At 33.3% G+C, this 15,380-nt stretch overlaps 1 protein-coding gene across 18 annotated transcripts in view; it reads left to right on the top strand.

The window, feature by feature from the left end:
* Nucleotides 1–15,380, top strand: part of XRCC4 (X-ray repair cross complementing 4) — a 252,062-nt gene that overhangs the window by 9,757 nt on the left and 226,925 nt on the right. For 16 of the 18 annotated variants that reach the window (XR_007409743.1, XR_007409745.1, XR_007409742.1 and 13 more), the window contains exons 2-3: nt 4,261–4,409; nt 10,704–10,879. Coding sequence is in view for 14 of the 18 variants with exons in the window: in XM_049108299.1 (XP_048964256.1) it covers nt 4,271–4,409; nt 10,704–10,879 (315 nt within the window). In the remaining 4 variants the exon portion in view is untranslated. Of the gene's footprint in view, nt 1–3,758; nt 3,861–4,260; nt 4,410–10,703; nt 10,880–15,380 lie in introns of all 18 variants that reach the window. The other 2 variants (XM_049108295.1, XM_049108296.1) reach the window with 1 other exon arrangement.

Raw genomic sequence — 15,380 nt, 5'->3', positions numbered from 1 at the left:
AGAAAAGTATTTAATAATACTATAAATTCTTTACCTTTAAAGTTTAGATAATTGGAACATGAAAATAATCTTTCAAGAAAGCATTTCTTCTATAGAAAGCTTGAAATATTTGTGTAATTGCTTTGGAAATTTAAAGGTAAACTGATTTTGTGGTCATTTAAGGGAAAAAAAAACCTTATTTTATCCTTTAGTCAGATAGATGATTCCAACCAGCAAGTTGACATGCTATTAATGAAAATGAAAGGGAGGGCAGCCCTGGTGGCTCAGCGGTTTAGTGCCACCTTCGGCCCGGGGCATGATCCTGGGGTCCCGGGATCGAGTCCCACGTTGGGCTCCCTGCATGGAGCCTCCTTCTCCCTCTGCCTGTGTCTTTCTCTCTCTCTGTGTCTCTTATGAATAAATAAAAAATAAAAAAAGAAAGAAAATGAAAGGGAAAAAATAATGAAAATGCCAGGAATAAATTATTAAAAAAAATAGTCAATGTGGGAATTCTGGTAAGATAAACCTTAATAATCAATGCTTTTAAAAAAATACTAAGCAAATAAGAAAATAGTCATTTTTTTTGTACTTAGTTTTCCGAATTGTGTGATGTTTGTCTTATTAAAATAAATAGCCAGTGGTTGTTGCATAACCCTTTCTTTCCTTTTTATCTAGCAATGTATATGGTCCTACCCTTGAATTTTTATGATAGAACTTTAAAAATAGTTTATTATCATTCTTTTAATTTATAATTTTTATTATTTTTTTAAAAAATAAGGTTAAACAAAATAATATCAGGAATTAAATTACAGACTCTTAACAGTGTGTGCTGTATGCTGATCTTTATTCTGAATTCACTTTAGGTATCAGCCTACTTTTCTGAACAAGGGAGCACTTAAGTTAATTGCTTCATTAGAAACATGCATTTAGTCCTTTCTGATCTGTTAAGTACAACTCCTTGGCATAGCTGCAGAAGTTTGAACACCTGCAGCCCAAGCAGCTTGAAAAGAAGCCGTAACTTAACTATAAAGGAAAATAAAAGAGGCTCAAGTTCAAAATGGTGTTATCAATGATATAGTGTTGTCACTAACTTGAGCTGACCTAAGAGTTGGCTTCTGCACTGCTCCTTATCAGCATCCAAAAGGGCATACAAAATTCTTTGTAAACTAATTTAAAAAGCGTCTTGTTTATTCAGAGGCAACTGTGAATGGTATTTGTTCAGAGTGTAGATCACATCAACTGCATACCAGCCAACAACTTATTTCTCTTCTAAGAAGGAAGCCAAGTATCAAAGACACAGAGTACTAAAGATAAGCTTCTCAATTCTCAACTGTTCTGAGCTCTCAATAAAGCTACTGATGTACAAATTGGGGTGGGACCCAACTGTTTCCACCTGCAGACTTGTCTTAGATCCTTGGCTCTGGCTGGGAGAGGTGCTGATACGAGTGCGACCTTTAGTGCCCTTAGAGAACAAAACACAGGGTTTCTTATGGCCCTAATCAATCAGTCCCTCTAAAGAGGATTCCACCCCTTTCTTCGAGTATTCTTGGGGCAGAAAAACTATGGCTGACTATTCCCATTACAGGGCTGCTGAAAGTGAAGAGATCATAGGTTCGCTCTTAAAATTCTTAAAAGACCTGGCAGGTCATCCTTTTTTCCTATGTTTATAATTGGTTCTTAGGTATTTTGTATTTGATATTTAATGAGGTGGTGACTTCAGTAAGTAAAGGAATAAATTTCATTCAAAAGTGGTTCAAATAGTATATTATCAAGAAATTAAAAGTCAGTTAATATGGAGAAAACATTATCCAGGCTACTGAGTCACAAAGTATTTATAGGATATTGAGTGGTCACATTTGGGCTATTCATGTTAAGTGCTTAAACATGACTCACAGGTAGCATCCAAAGTTTCAATTCTGAGTTTCGTAAAGTAATGGAATCTTTAAAATAATACAATTTAACTTTAGCTATAAGTACCTAGGCTTGATCAGAAAATTGGAAAATATTTAAAACAGGAACAATTTGAGATATTGTTAAAACTAATTGATCCCTGGGGATCCCTGGGTGGCTCAGTGGTTTAGCGCCTGCTTTTGGCCCAGGGTGTGATCCTGGAGACCTGGGATCGAGTTCTGCGTTGGGCTCCCTGCATGGAGCCTGCTTCTCCCTCTGTCTGTGTCTCTGCCTCTCTCTCTCTTTCATGAATGAATAAATAAATAAAATATTTAAAAAAAGAAGAAAACTAAACTAATTGATCCCTAAATGTCTTTTTAACATTGTTGAGATTAAAGCCCTCTATATCATTGTGAAAGTAGGATGAAGCATCTGGAATATTGAATGTTAAACTACTTTGTATAATTAGCAGTTTGTCCCTTGTTTCCAGTAAAATAGCAGTGAAACCAATTGCTGTTTTAGAGCAATTCTAAGTGCTGAGTTTTCCTTTCACAAAGTAACATTAATTGCTAACAATAGCCATGTGAGGCACATATAAGAAGAAATAACCTGTGCAAGAGTGTATCTATGTGTATTTGTATATAAATTAGGAGAGAGGCAAGAAGTGGCCTTCATAAGTAGTTTTTATGACCTTCCTCCCCTCTGAAGTTGTGGGTTTTAGGCCTATTAGAATTATATAAGTCTCTAACTATGTGTCTTTTTCAATGATTGGCATTGAAAAATAGTAATACACATTTTCCAGTAATTTTCAAATTTAAGGATTAAAGAGCAAGTGGGTAATAATAAACTATGTTAAGTGCTTTGACTAATTGATTTAAAAGAAAATATTCACAAATGGATAAAGCATTTCAGAAGTAAGCATACTGAGGCAAAAAAGATGTCAACATAGGAAAGATTTTTGACTAAATATTTAAAAATAATTATATTTTTCAGTGATTATGATGTAGTTAAACCTATAAACTTACATATTTTTAACATGTAAACATGTTTTATTGATGTGGCTACAAGTATAGTTATTTTAAACTTGGTCTTTTATTGGGAAGAGTAATAAACAGTCTTCTGTTTACACTTTAGTAGAAGTTAGAATTATTGTTAATTTACCAATTTGGAAATACCTTACACTCTAAATTTTAGATATTTTTTTTCTTTTATTCTGGAAATCGCCCTGCTTCCTTGTGCTTTTTACTGTAAGATACAGCAGCTCTAGCAATCTATAATTAAGCATCCTTCCCACTCCCAGAAGATAGAGATCCGTAGTAAGTTAGTTTTGTTTTGTGAAGAGCTGACAAAGTGGGTTGTTTTTATTTTCATATTCAATTGTGTGAAGAGCTGACAAAGTGAGTTTTTCATATTCAGTTGTTTTTTTTTCATACTCAGTTGTTAATTGAGAAAAATAATATTCTTTATGAGAACGTAATAGTTTTAAATTGAGAAGGCAAATTAAAACTGATTTAAAAATTTGCTCTTGTTAAAACTTATTAATCAATTATCCATGAAGTGGCAATTAATAATTTACTTTTGGATTTTTATAGCATGTTTTATATATATACTGATCTTAAAAATTGAAGCAATTTAATAGTCTTCTCCCCAAATAAAAGATTAAAGACTTTTTTAAAGCTTTTTTTCAGGATTACCTAAGGAAGAGATTCCTGCTGTGTGATTAAAGAATAATTCTCTCTAGCTTTTCATGTCTGAAAGTTTGTTCCTTTGTTTCTGATTTTGACTTTTTATACTGTTTTCGCTTTGCATGTTTGTAATTTTTAGGGTATTTTTGTTATGCATGTTAGCTTCTACAGTTCAACATCTCTTTTTTTTTTTTTTTTTTTCAGTTCAACATCTCTTAATGAAGTGCACGTGGTCAAGGGATGGCTCAGTATTAGAAAAAGTATAGTTAGTTGCTTTGAACCAAATATATGTTGTTTCACGGTTTGGTAAGTTTGAGGTCAATCTGGGCAAGATTCTAGAATAAATTACCAGAAGAATGGTTTTTTAATTCAGATAAGAAGAACCTCTAATCATTAGAAATAAAAGTGGGGTCAGTAAGAAAAGTCTTGACTCTTCATATTGTTAGTTATAGTAACTTTTCTCAGCGTACAACTTGGGCAACTCATCTGCCATTTATGGGCCTCTGTTTTTCTTATCTATAAAAATTATAAATCAGTATTGAACAAAACTATGGTTTACTGAGTTTGGTGGTTGGCTATTGCATGTTTTGTTTTGTTTTACTTATTTCCTTGGTGCTTTGTGTAGCTGAGAGACCGATATACAGAACATCACTATTTCTTAGTCACGATTTCTTGGAAAAATACTAATCTTATTCTTTTATAACAGGTGACCAGAAATGGAGAGAAAAGTAAGCAGAATTTGTCTTGCTTCTGAACCTGACATAATTCATTTTCTTCAAGTGGCTTGGGAGAAAACACTAGCATCTGGTTTTGTTATTACACTTACTGATGGTCAGTCAGCGTGGACCGGGACAGGTAATATTCAAAGCAAATTTTTTAAAAGTAAAATTTCAGTAATGTGCTGTTCTTCAGTCCTCAGTGACACTTCAAATTAGGGTGTTTCTTTACTTAGATGCTGGGTGAAATTAACATGATTGTTGTACTTATTGTTGCTGGCTAATTTACGAGTAGGTTTATAATATTTAATGCCAGTTTCTATAATTAATATTAATAGAAGGATAGAGACATAAGCATGTATCCCACCAAATTCTGATTACTAGATGAGTCTTAATACTTGGAGTTGGTCAGGGTTTTTAAATAATCTCTTTATAGAAAACATAAATAAGACTTTATATAAGTATTTCTTTTTCAAGACCCCAAGGAAATATTGGGAGGCATAGGGAGGTGGGTTGGATGGGCCAAGGGATTGTGTTAGCTTGATGGGAGTGGGGTGGTGGTGATTTTCTTTTTATTTCACACACTTACACTGTTTGAATTATTTTCTAGTGAACATGTATTATATTTGTGACAAAAACAAAATGGAACTCATAGCCTAAAATTTTGTAAGCCAAGGTTCAAATCAATATGTGGGATTTTGGCTATTATTTCATGATGTAGACTTTAAATATTTTGTATTTTTGGCAGTGCTCTTTTAAAAAGTCTAATGGCTCTGAAGTTATTTATAGAATATGACAGGTATAAAGTGAAAATATATAGATTTATATTTTGATCATACAGTGAAATTTTCATTCTTTTAAAGGATTTTTTGAAAGATTTGAAAAACTATAGTTATGCAACAGTCATTTCTAGAGTTATGTTGTAAATAATATTTAGTTAAAATAATTTTGTCATGTTAATTTACTACCATTTATATCTTCTATCAATTTTGAAATATTCCCTAAAACTTGTTAGTCTAATTACTATATCATCTTTTAAAATTACATGGTGAGGTTTTGTTTCATTCTTGGAAGTTACAAGTTCGGTTACACAGTACAAACAATTATACTTACAGCATTTTATAAGAAGTTCTTCTTTTATTGACAGAGATCAAGGAATGCTGATTTAAGTATTAATAAAATAAGTTTCAAGGATAATGTTTGTAGTGCCTGTTACGGTATCTGTTTAGGCTGTAAACTTCCATTTAAGAGAAATCAGTTGTTTCTTGATTGTTGCCATGTAGGAGTGAAAGAAAATGTTCAGGTTAGCTATGTGTGTGCTGAAGGTGTACCCAGGTGGCAATAGCTCTATTTTGGAAAGGGGGTGCATGGGGCTGAAGATAATGGCAATAGGTTAATGCCAGTTGTCTGGAGAGAAGAGCAGTTCCAACTACACTACAGCCCAAGAGGCAGGTCCTAGGTGAAGTGGTGGCTCATATGTAAGGAATACTATCTTTATAACATAGACATTCTCAGCTGAAAAATGACTTATTATATATATCAGTTATGATTAGACAGATGACCTTGAGATGCTTTAAGGGCCTTAATTAGCAAAAGAAAATATTAAATTCTAATTTAGTTGGTAAACTTCGTTTACCAAAGCAGAGAACAATAATATGTTGTTTGAATTTTTTTTTTATCATTAAGGATTGGGAATAAAAGAATACACAGATTAACTCTTAAATTTTGATTTAACCAGAAATTTAAGTTTACTTTACATTTATGGAACGCTTTGTGTACATCATACAAAATGTGCTGGCAGTTGTTCTTAGTATTATGAATATTGTTTCACTAGATTCATTAGGAGCGAGGAATGCACTTGATTTGTCTGTCACTCATTCTTGATAAGTATCTATACCAGTGCCTGGGACCTACATGCAATAGGTATTTAATAACGATATTAAAGGGTTTTTTTTTTTTTTCCAACGATTTTAAAGTTTTAAATCTCACAAATGTTTTATGTATCTTTCATTATTTCTATTTTCTTGTATAAATTTCAGGGAGGAAATATCAAACCAAATAATATAACATTGTTTCCATGTTTAGTTAAAGCTTATTACATAAATATGATTTGGTTTGGCACTTTATAGATAGACAGTAACATGATTAAGAACATTGAAACAATTATATAATTGAAACATGAAAATGAATTTCCTTCCTATACCTCATCCTGTTTTTTTTTTTTTTTTGTACAACTTTTTGATTGCTGCAACCTTCAATTTGGATAATTTTTTTCTCTTTTCATTTGAGTGAAATTAAAAGGATGTGGGGTTCCTTTTAATCTCCCACACACTTAAATTCACTGATTTCTTTTCCATTAGTAATGTTTTATCTAATGAATGTTTTGAGGTGTAATTATCATGTGGTCTATCATCACTTCAACATTATAGAGGGTGGTATTGCAGAGTTAAGTCACAAACATAGGTTAATGATTGATGACTATTATGTGACCTTTATAAGTCTATCAGTCAGCAGTAGGAAACTTCTATCACCCATCTCTGGAGTAGTTCATTGAAAAGTAAACTTTATTAATACATTTATTATCAGGTAATTATATCCATTTATATTTGTTCTAAATATGGATATGTGACAGAGTTCAGAGAAAAGAGGATTTTTAATAAATGCAGTAAGGTAGGTCCATGCTGTGATACCAGCAAGATTCCTAATGGGATGATAGCACTGTCTTCAAAGCACTAGCACAAACTTAGGCCATGCACAGTCTTTGGTGCATTATACTTAAGAATCCAAAAGAAAAAAAAAAACCTTCTTTCCTTACTTACATCTTCATCTACCCACAAATAGTGTTAAAATTATGCTTTCTTGGATTCTGTGTGTCTGAGAACAATTCCTTGGTTTTTGGTCATGTTGGCCTGCTCACTTTTTATGCTGTTATTATGTGGTTCAGCTGTATCCTTGCTGAATTTTATTATTTCCATGGCTTTTATTTCTGGTCACCAAAGTTTTTGGAGCATTGAATGCTTACAGCTGTGCTTCTTCCAGATGTTCTTCGCACAAAATTCAAAACTGGTGACCAAGTTGTTTTTCCAGGACTGAGTTTCTAAATGGGCAGTCAAAATTTCACATTTACTATTAATAGAAATATTCAAGTAAATTTTTTCTTAATTTTTTCTCACAGTTTTTAAAGGGGAAATATAAATAGAAAATTTTCTTTCATATGTTTTTCCTCTTAAAAATGAAATATTTTTATTCCATAATAATAGAACATCATTCACAGATGGTGTAATGTAAGAGAATATCTAAGCTATCAGCACTTGAATCTAGGCTGCATAAGGCTAGAATTTCTGTTTGCTAAACTTTTATATCCTTGGTGCCTAGAATAGTACTTGACATGTCATAGATGCTGAGTAAGCATGGTTTTGAGTAAGTGAATTGAACCAATAAATTCTATGAAATATTTTCAAATAGTATCTTTCCATTTTAATGAAATTTAGAATGCTTTTCACTGTATATGTTTTATCAGTGGACATACTTCATACTTTATTTCTTTTGTGTCTTTTTTTTTTTAAGATTTATTTATTTGCGAAAGAGAAAGAGAGTGTGCATGTGCAGGGGGAAGAGGGAGAAGCAGGCTCCCCTCTAAGCAGGGAGCCCAATGTGGGTCTCTGGGATCATGACCTGAGCCAAAGGCAGATCCTTAATGTACTGAGGCACCCTCTTGTATTTTCTAATAAGTTTTTATGTAGTTGCATTAAAGATGATTTTACAGATTTATTTCCTATTTCTCTGTGAAGTATTTTCTCTTCTTAGGTATTTATAACTCTTCAGAATTACCCAACACAAAATATGAAATCATTCCTTAAATAGGAAGCATTAGTTTTTATGTTTTTGTTTTGTTTTCAGAAGAGCTAATAGGGTAATTGAAAGGTCAGTAGATTTGATAGTAGCGATCATCTTAAACATGCAACTGCTTCACAAGGAGACAAAATATATGAAGGGATTTTAGAAACTGTAAAATCGCATAAAAGTTCTTATTCTTACCTCTTTTCAAAGTCTGTGTTGAGATCCATATTTCACTATAAGAAATGACCAAAAATGGATAATGTAAAATATATGGATATGTTTCAAAACTCTCCTCCTCTTTTCCAGAAACACTTGATAGCACACAGACCAAGGTATGAGAATCTTATATTTTTAGGGATTCTTTGGTCAAGTTTTCATTGTTTTCTGTAGTATATCTTATTAATGTGTTTTTTTTAATACCATGGAAAGAAATAGTGTTTCCAGGGTCCTACATCTGCCTCACCACAAAACCAAATAACTGAGAGACCATAACTATGAATCCCAGTTTGACCACTATCTATTCCATGACTGTAGACCATTACTTGATCTGAGCCTCAGTTTTATTATTTGAAAAATGAAAATGTCTATCTTTCAATGTTAGAAGGAATAAAATAGATAAATGTAACCTTTAAATATAGAAGTATAGAACCACATGAGTCTTTCATAATTGTAGTAGCCTGGATTGACACAGGAAACCACCCAACCACACACACACATTCCAAACAAATGTTAGATTAAGTCTTGTAATTTTTAAAGCAAACAGATACATTTTAGCTTTTGAATGTGAGAAAGGGAAACCCCTATGTGGCCATCCATAAAAGGTATCTAAAAACCAAAGTGGTTAATGGGAACTAAAACTTAACTATAGGTTCACGGAATATCTGAACTAAATATATGTCTAAATGACTGTGATTGTAGTACCTAAGTGGGGCAGAATGTTGGAATGACAGGCCTTCTAAGGAACTGGAGCTCGGCTCTCAATGTAAAGAAAGGAAACTGAAAGTTATCTTGTTAATGAAATCCTCTTATAAAAGCAAGACAAAATAAGAAAAGACTACTCTCTGGTTTGAAGATGCAGCATAGCATCAAGCTAGTCACTAAGAGTGGATAAAAGTCCAAACAAAAATCACAACCCTAAGTCTGTGTTATGTATGGATGAAGGACAGGGATTTAAGTTTGAACTCTTCGCTTCAAGTGTAAAACCAAGTTAAATTAATTTTCCATGGGGGTGATTGGGTGACAGGCAGTAAGGAGGGCACTTGATGGGATGAGCACTGGGAATTTTACTATATGTTGGCAAATTGAATTTAAATAAAAATAAATGAATAGTAAATAAAATAACAAATACCATCAAAAAAAAAAAAAAAAAAAGAAGAAAGAAATTAACTTTCCATAGCTATTGAAAACTGTAGAGGCTCCAAGAAAGGTAAAAGAGCCACCTTGATTCAAAACTCACCTCCTCTTTTCCAGAAACACTACTCTGGCTAGAAGGGACCCTTATTCAAACATTGCAAAGCATGGAAGGGAAAAACCAGAATGAGAGTGTGTCAGCAGGTAGTAGAAATGGAATTAATACTTCAGGAACCATGCATAAAGACTGATTTGAAAGAGATCTTGAATATGTTTCAAGCCTTCAAGTATTTAAAGGAAGGGTGTGGCAAGAACAGGATATTATGAAAAAATGAGAGAATATCTATTTAGAATTGAGAATATAAAATCAGTAAAAATCTCTGTAGTAAAAAGAAATAGAATCTTTAGGATGCCTGGGTAGCTCAGCAGTTGAGTGTCTTCCTTTGGCCCAGGGCCTGATCCTGGAGTCCTGGAGTCCTGGGATCGAGTCTCCCATCGGGCTCCCTACATGGAGCCTGCTTCCCTCTCTGCCTATGTCTTTGCCTCTGTCTCTCTCTCCGTGTCACTCATGAATAAATAAATAAAATCTTTAAAAAAAAAAGGAATCTCTGTAGATGAATAAAGCATTAACTTTCAATATACCTAGATGAGAGAACTGGAAGCCAGGTCTTTAACATGTGTGTATGTCCAACAGGCGACACTCAATAAATATTAATTCCCTTCTCTTTTGTTCCTCATCATCTACCATCATCCACCTTCTTTGTTTTTTGGCACATAATGAGATGAGAAGAATGAACTCCCATTTTTACTTTAATTTGACTCAGTCCATTAAATAGAAATAGACTAATGTCTTTAATAATTGAGGCAAGAAAGATGTTATAAAATACTAAACTAATTAATCATTATAAGAAATAATTTATCTGGCTTTGACCTAGTAGCAAATATACAAGATTACAAGATGGTAGTTTTTCTTGTAATTTATAATGCTGTATTTCATCTGAGGACAGAGAAAAAAAATGCAAGGAGTCTAATGTTTTTCAGATGAGATTTGAGACTAATGTGTTTCTCAAAAATTGCTAGTTCAGTTATAAGGTATAATTTGACTTAAAAATATGTGGTATGGGGATTGGTTTTACCTTTTGTTTTAATTTCTGTTACGTAAGTGATAAATGAGTAGCAACAGGTAAATAAATACTTTCTCATATTTAGAAATTTCAAAACTTTTTTTAAATGTCTCCCATAGTTTCTGAATCAGAGATTTCCCAAGAAGCCGATGACATGGCATTGGAAAAAGAGAAATATGTTGATGAAGTGAGAAAAGCGTTGGTATCAGGAGGAGGACCAGCTGGTTCATACAAGTTTGATTTTTCTAGAGAGTCTTGTCATTTCTCCTTTGAGAAAAATCTGAAAGAAGTTTCAGTAAGTAAAACTTTCCATAATATTTTAAGTGGCAAAATGTCAGAGTACTTATTGAGGAATTATCTTAAGTAACTAGCTTATTATTCCCAGAATACCTGGGTAATAGAAGTGTGAAAAGTACTTGGTTTCCAAGTTGGAAGAATGCTTCTTCATTCAATGTTACAGTCATTAAATGCTTCATACTGATGAATTGTGAAAAATAATATTTGGAAAATATATTTGTTTTTAGTGCTTTAAAAATAAGTATTATAGACATAATTATATGAACGAGCAGTTCTGCAAATTGGGGTCAGAAACTTTAGACCAATGAGGCAAGGTTTATTGTAATAAGTTTTGGGAAATGCTGATCTTAAGAAATAAGGTAATTTATTTACCATTGAATATTGAATAATTATAGCTTATTCTCTATAGAATGTATTTGAAATTACAAAATGAGGTAATTAAGTGTATAGTAAGAGATATCATTAGGCATTAAGGTATTTTATTTATATTTCAAACTTATAAATACTAAAATAGTAGTAACTTTCAACCCAAGCTTTTCAAGGCTTGCATGCTTTACAGATAAGGATATCTGCTACTTGTCCTGTTTAGTTCCTATACCAATTCAGATCAAGGTGGGTGGTTTATGTTGGTTTATGTATCAAAAATATTTATCAAAATGTACTGGTTGTATATTTTACCCAAGTTTATGGGATAATTAGAGATTGAATTATTTGCTATTGCCAGTGGTTACCATTCTGATATGAGGTCTATAGTAGAAGAAAGGAAGGGAAATCTTTAGTACATTAAGGTTAGAGACGGTTATTGACAATTTGTGCTGGAACTAAATTGAGTTTAAAAAATTCCTTGAAAATGACTCTAATTCAGAATGATTAAAGGGATTTCAGCAATTAGAGAAACATGTAAAGCAACAGATGGAATCATTATTTTGAAATGTATGTTAACCTATAGAGAATAATACAGAAAGATTGGTTTCAGTAATTATTTCTGTTTAGAAGACACAATTTTTCTACTTAACCTGCCAATTTATGTAAGTTTCAATATGTTGAGATCCTTAAGATGATAATTTAGAATAGGTTAAGAAAGGTTTGAATGGGCTACTGAAATTTTGTTATCACAAAGTATTCTTTGCTATGGCCCAAATTCAATCAGATGATATTATGTACTCTATAAAACTACACTTTCTTTTAATATTTTGAAGCAGATAATTGTCAAATTGGGAGTTAAACCTTTTCCCATTCAACAAGCATTTGTGTGTAAGGACTAACATTTTTTCATGAAGCCAGTCGGTTTTCATCTCTTTTGTGTGCAATGATGCAAAACAAGTTCCAAGTTTGTGAGGTACCTTTTGGAAACCTGAAAGGCTTCTGGTATCTTTGACATGGTGAAGAAGGGGTTTGCTGCATCAGGCTTGCATGGAGTACTTAGCCATGCTTGGGGAATACATCTGATTTTGCTATTTTTGTGAAGAAAGAACTTCAAGTATTCATGACCTACATATTTTACAGTTGGCTTGGCATGAATTAGCATTAAAAACTGGGACAATTATCCTAAAAGATATCTTGCTTACCACCCTGAACGTAATCAACTTTGTTGAGACAGAACCACGAACCACTACCTATTCCGTAGGTTTTCTCAAGAAGTGGAAAACAGAATGAGAGATTCTCAGTAACTGCAGAAATGTGTTGGTTCCTTAAAGGAAATGTCTTAAAGTTCTATGCTGCAGTTTAGATCACTGCCTCATTTATCATCTACTAAATTTGCTTAGGAGAGAAAGAAAGGCTACTCTCAGGACAGTTTGACGAGTTTATTCATGACTAGACTTACTTGAGGGATATTTTTGGATATTTGGCTGAAGTAAAAGTATCAGTTTGAGGTGCTGTAGTTGGCCTTATGGAAGCAAATGAAAATCACAAATTCACTTGGCCTAACCACCAGGGAGATCTTTCACTGCTTCAGGATGTGCTTCTGCATGTTGAATCTCAGGGTGACAACATCTAGTAAATCACGCTGCTGGTAAAGATACGCAGATACTGGGAAACATGACAGGACACTTTGTGAGGTGTGTAGTGCTTTGGATGACCTAAAACCTTAAAAGGAATTTGCAATCCTTTCCTTGATGACACAGACATCTGATAGTTGCCAAAAATGATCCCTTACACTTAGAAAAAAAGAAAAGAATGAACATAGATTCATTTCAAAAAGTTGTAGTGAATTGTGTTGTTTGTTGGGTTACTCTCCCTGGACAAAGAATATTCCATGAATCCTAAGTACATTGACTACCAGATTCATACCTCTCAGAATCATGGTTCTTAGGCATTTGCTGCCATCAGTTTAAGAAGTTTTATGTTTTTAATTTTGTACTGGAGATCACTGCATAATTTGAATATTTTGAGTATTTAAGTATTATTATGACTTACTTGGAATTTATATAAGATGTTCTTCTATTAAAAAAAAGAACTTAGAGGCATCTGTCTGGCTCAGCATGTGACTTTTGATCTCTGGGTCATGAGTGGAAGCCCCACATTAGACGTAGAGCTTACTTTAAAAAAAAAAAACTTTTTAAAGGAAGTAACTATTGATATTTGCACTCAAGAAGACTTGTGTTTTGAGAAATACTATCTTGTGTTTTATTAGAGTGAAATGTCAATCCAAAGCAATGAAATATTAAAAACGTATATGTTATACATATTTTGAAGGTAGCATGTACTTAATTTTCATGAGATTGCTTCTGAGCTCGTAATACCCAAAGTTTCATTTATGCTCTAATTAGGTTATTATTATTATTATTTTTTAAGATTTTATTTATTTATTCATGAGAGAGACAGAGAAAAAGAGAGAGGCAGAGACTTAGGCACAGGGAGAAGCAGGCTCCTTGGGGTTGCAAGACCCCAGGATCATGACCTGAGCCAAAGGCAAATGCTCAACCACTGAGCCACCCAAGCATCCCTCTAATTAGTTTTTCTTTGTGGATAACATAGGTGTTTTTATTTTAGCTTAATTCTCATTGGAATAAATGTTGAATGATATGTGAGACATTAACTTTTTTTCTCCATATGGGACAAACTTTCCTGCCTCATCACCAGGGCTCTTCTGTTGGCAATGGATTATTCTAGATGAAAACATACTCTGATGCAAGCCTTTAGAACTCATTATTTCTTTACTGTAGTAGTAGCTGCATTCAGAAGACTACTTACATACTTTGTGTCACTGTTTTTTCTTTGCCATTCACAATGCATGCTGGTTTTGCAATATATTCTTTGTCACACAAACAATACCTCTTAATAATGTTTTCCATTTTTGCTTTCATGACTTGTTTCTTCAGAAAAAAAAATGTTTATGAGCCATTAAAAAAAGACCTAATAATATTTGATAAAAATAACCTTGGGCTCATTATTTGTTTGCTCATATCTCTGTTTTCTCATCTATCATTTTAAAGTAATTTCTTGTGTTCATTTCAGGTCACCTAGCATACTACAGTTTTATATTTCTAAAAATGGTCCTAATGAAGGAAAGCCATGAATTTTGAAGAACAAATAAAAATGATATACACACACATGAGAATTGGCTACAGGTCTCTATTACAAATAAAGTCTATTTTTATTTCCTTTTCCTTTGTCTCCCCTCCCTCTACCATCAGAAACTGAGATACATTTAGGCTGAAAATTTGACAACTTAAGTACCATGGAGGCTTATTCTTCTCTGATTTAAAAATCCAAATAGGCAGTCTTGGGTTAATATGATGGCCTTATGATGTTGGAGGTCCAACATCATGATTTTCTAATCATGTTTTTTATATATATATATATCTCCATGAGAGACACAGAGAGAGAGAGGCAGAGATGTAGGCACAGGGAGAGAGGCATGTACTTTCCCTTCACCCTGTGGACTTGGTGTTGTCGCTATTTATATCTGGGGAGCCCGATGTGGGACTCAATCCCCATCCCTAGACCTGGGATCATGCCCTGAACAGAAGGCAGACACACTCAACTGCTGAGCCACCTAGGTGTCCTTTTTTTTATTTTTTAATTTTTTTTTTTTGCCATTTTTAACAGGCAGTTTTTATCTCATGGTTCAAGAAGGCTGCTCTAGCTTCACTGTATGTTCATGTTTTAGGCAGCATGGCTGAGTTAAGGATAAAATAAAGAGCATGTCCATTTTCTTGAAGGCCATCACATAAGGTCATATACATTACTTTTGCTTACATCCCATTGTCCAGAACTAAGTCACAAAGCTTCACCTAGCTGCCAGACAATCTTTAGCTGTGTCCTGTGCCCAGAAATTTCCATTCCTGTGTAAAAAGGTGAAGGAGGGATATTGAGGGACAGCTATCAGTCTCTGCATGTTAACATTTAAGAGATTGAAACATCATTTAGGAGGGCTTACTTTTATTGTTATGGAGGTATTTCTGTAGAATTTCCCTTACAAATAATTGTTTCAGTCATATTTTAGTTCCAAAAATGTTGCAACATATAGTGAGTTACTGGCTAGTTTGTATTTT

The sequence above is a fragment of the Canis lupus genome, chromosome 3, assembly GCF_003254725.2.
Source record: "Canis lupus dingo isolate Sandy chromosome 3, ASM325472v2, whole genome shotgun sequence".
NCBI lineage: Eukaryota > Metazoa > Chordata > Mammalia > Carnivora > Canidae > Canis > Canis lupus.
This window is presented reverse-complemented; position numbering and strand designations above follow the sequence as displayed.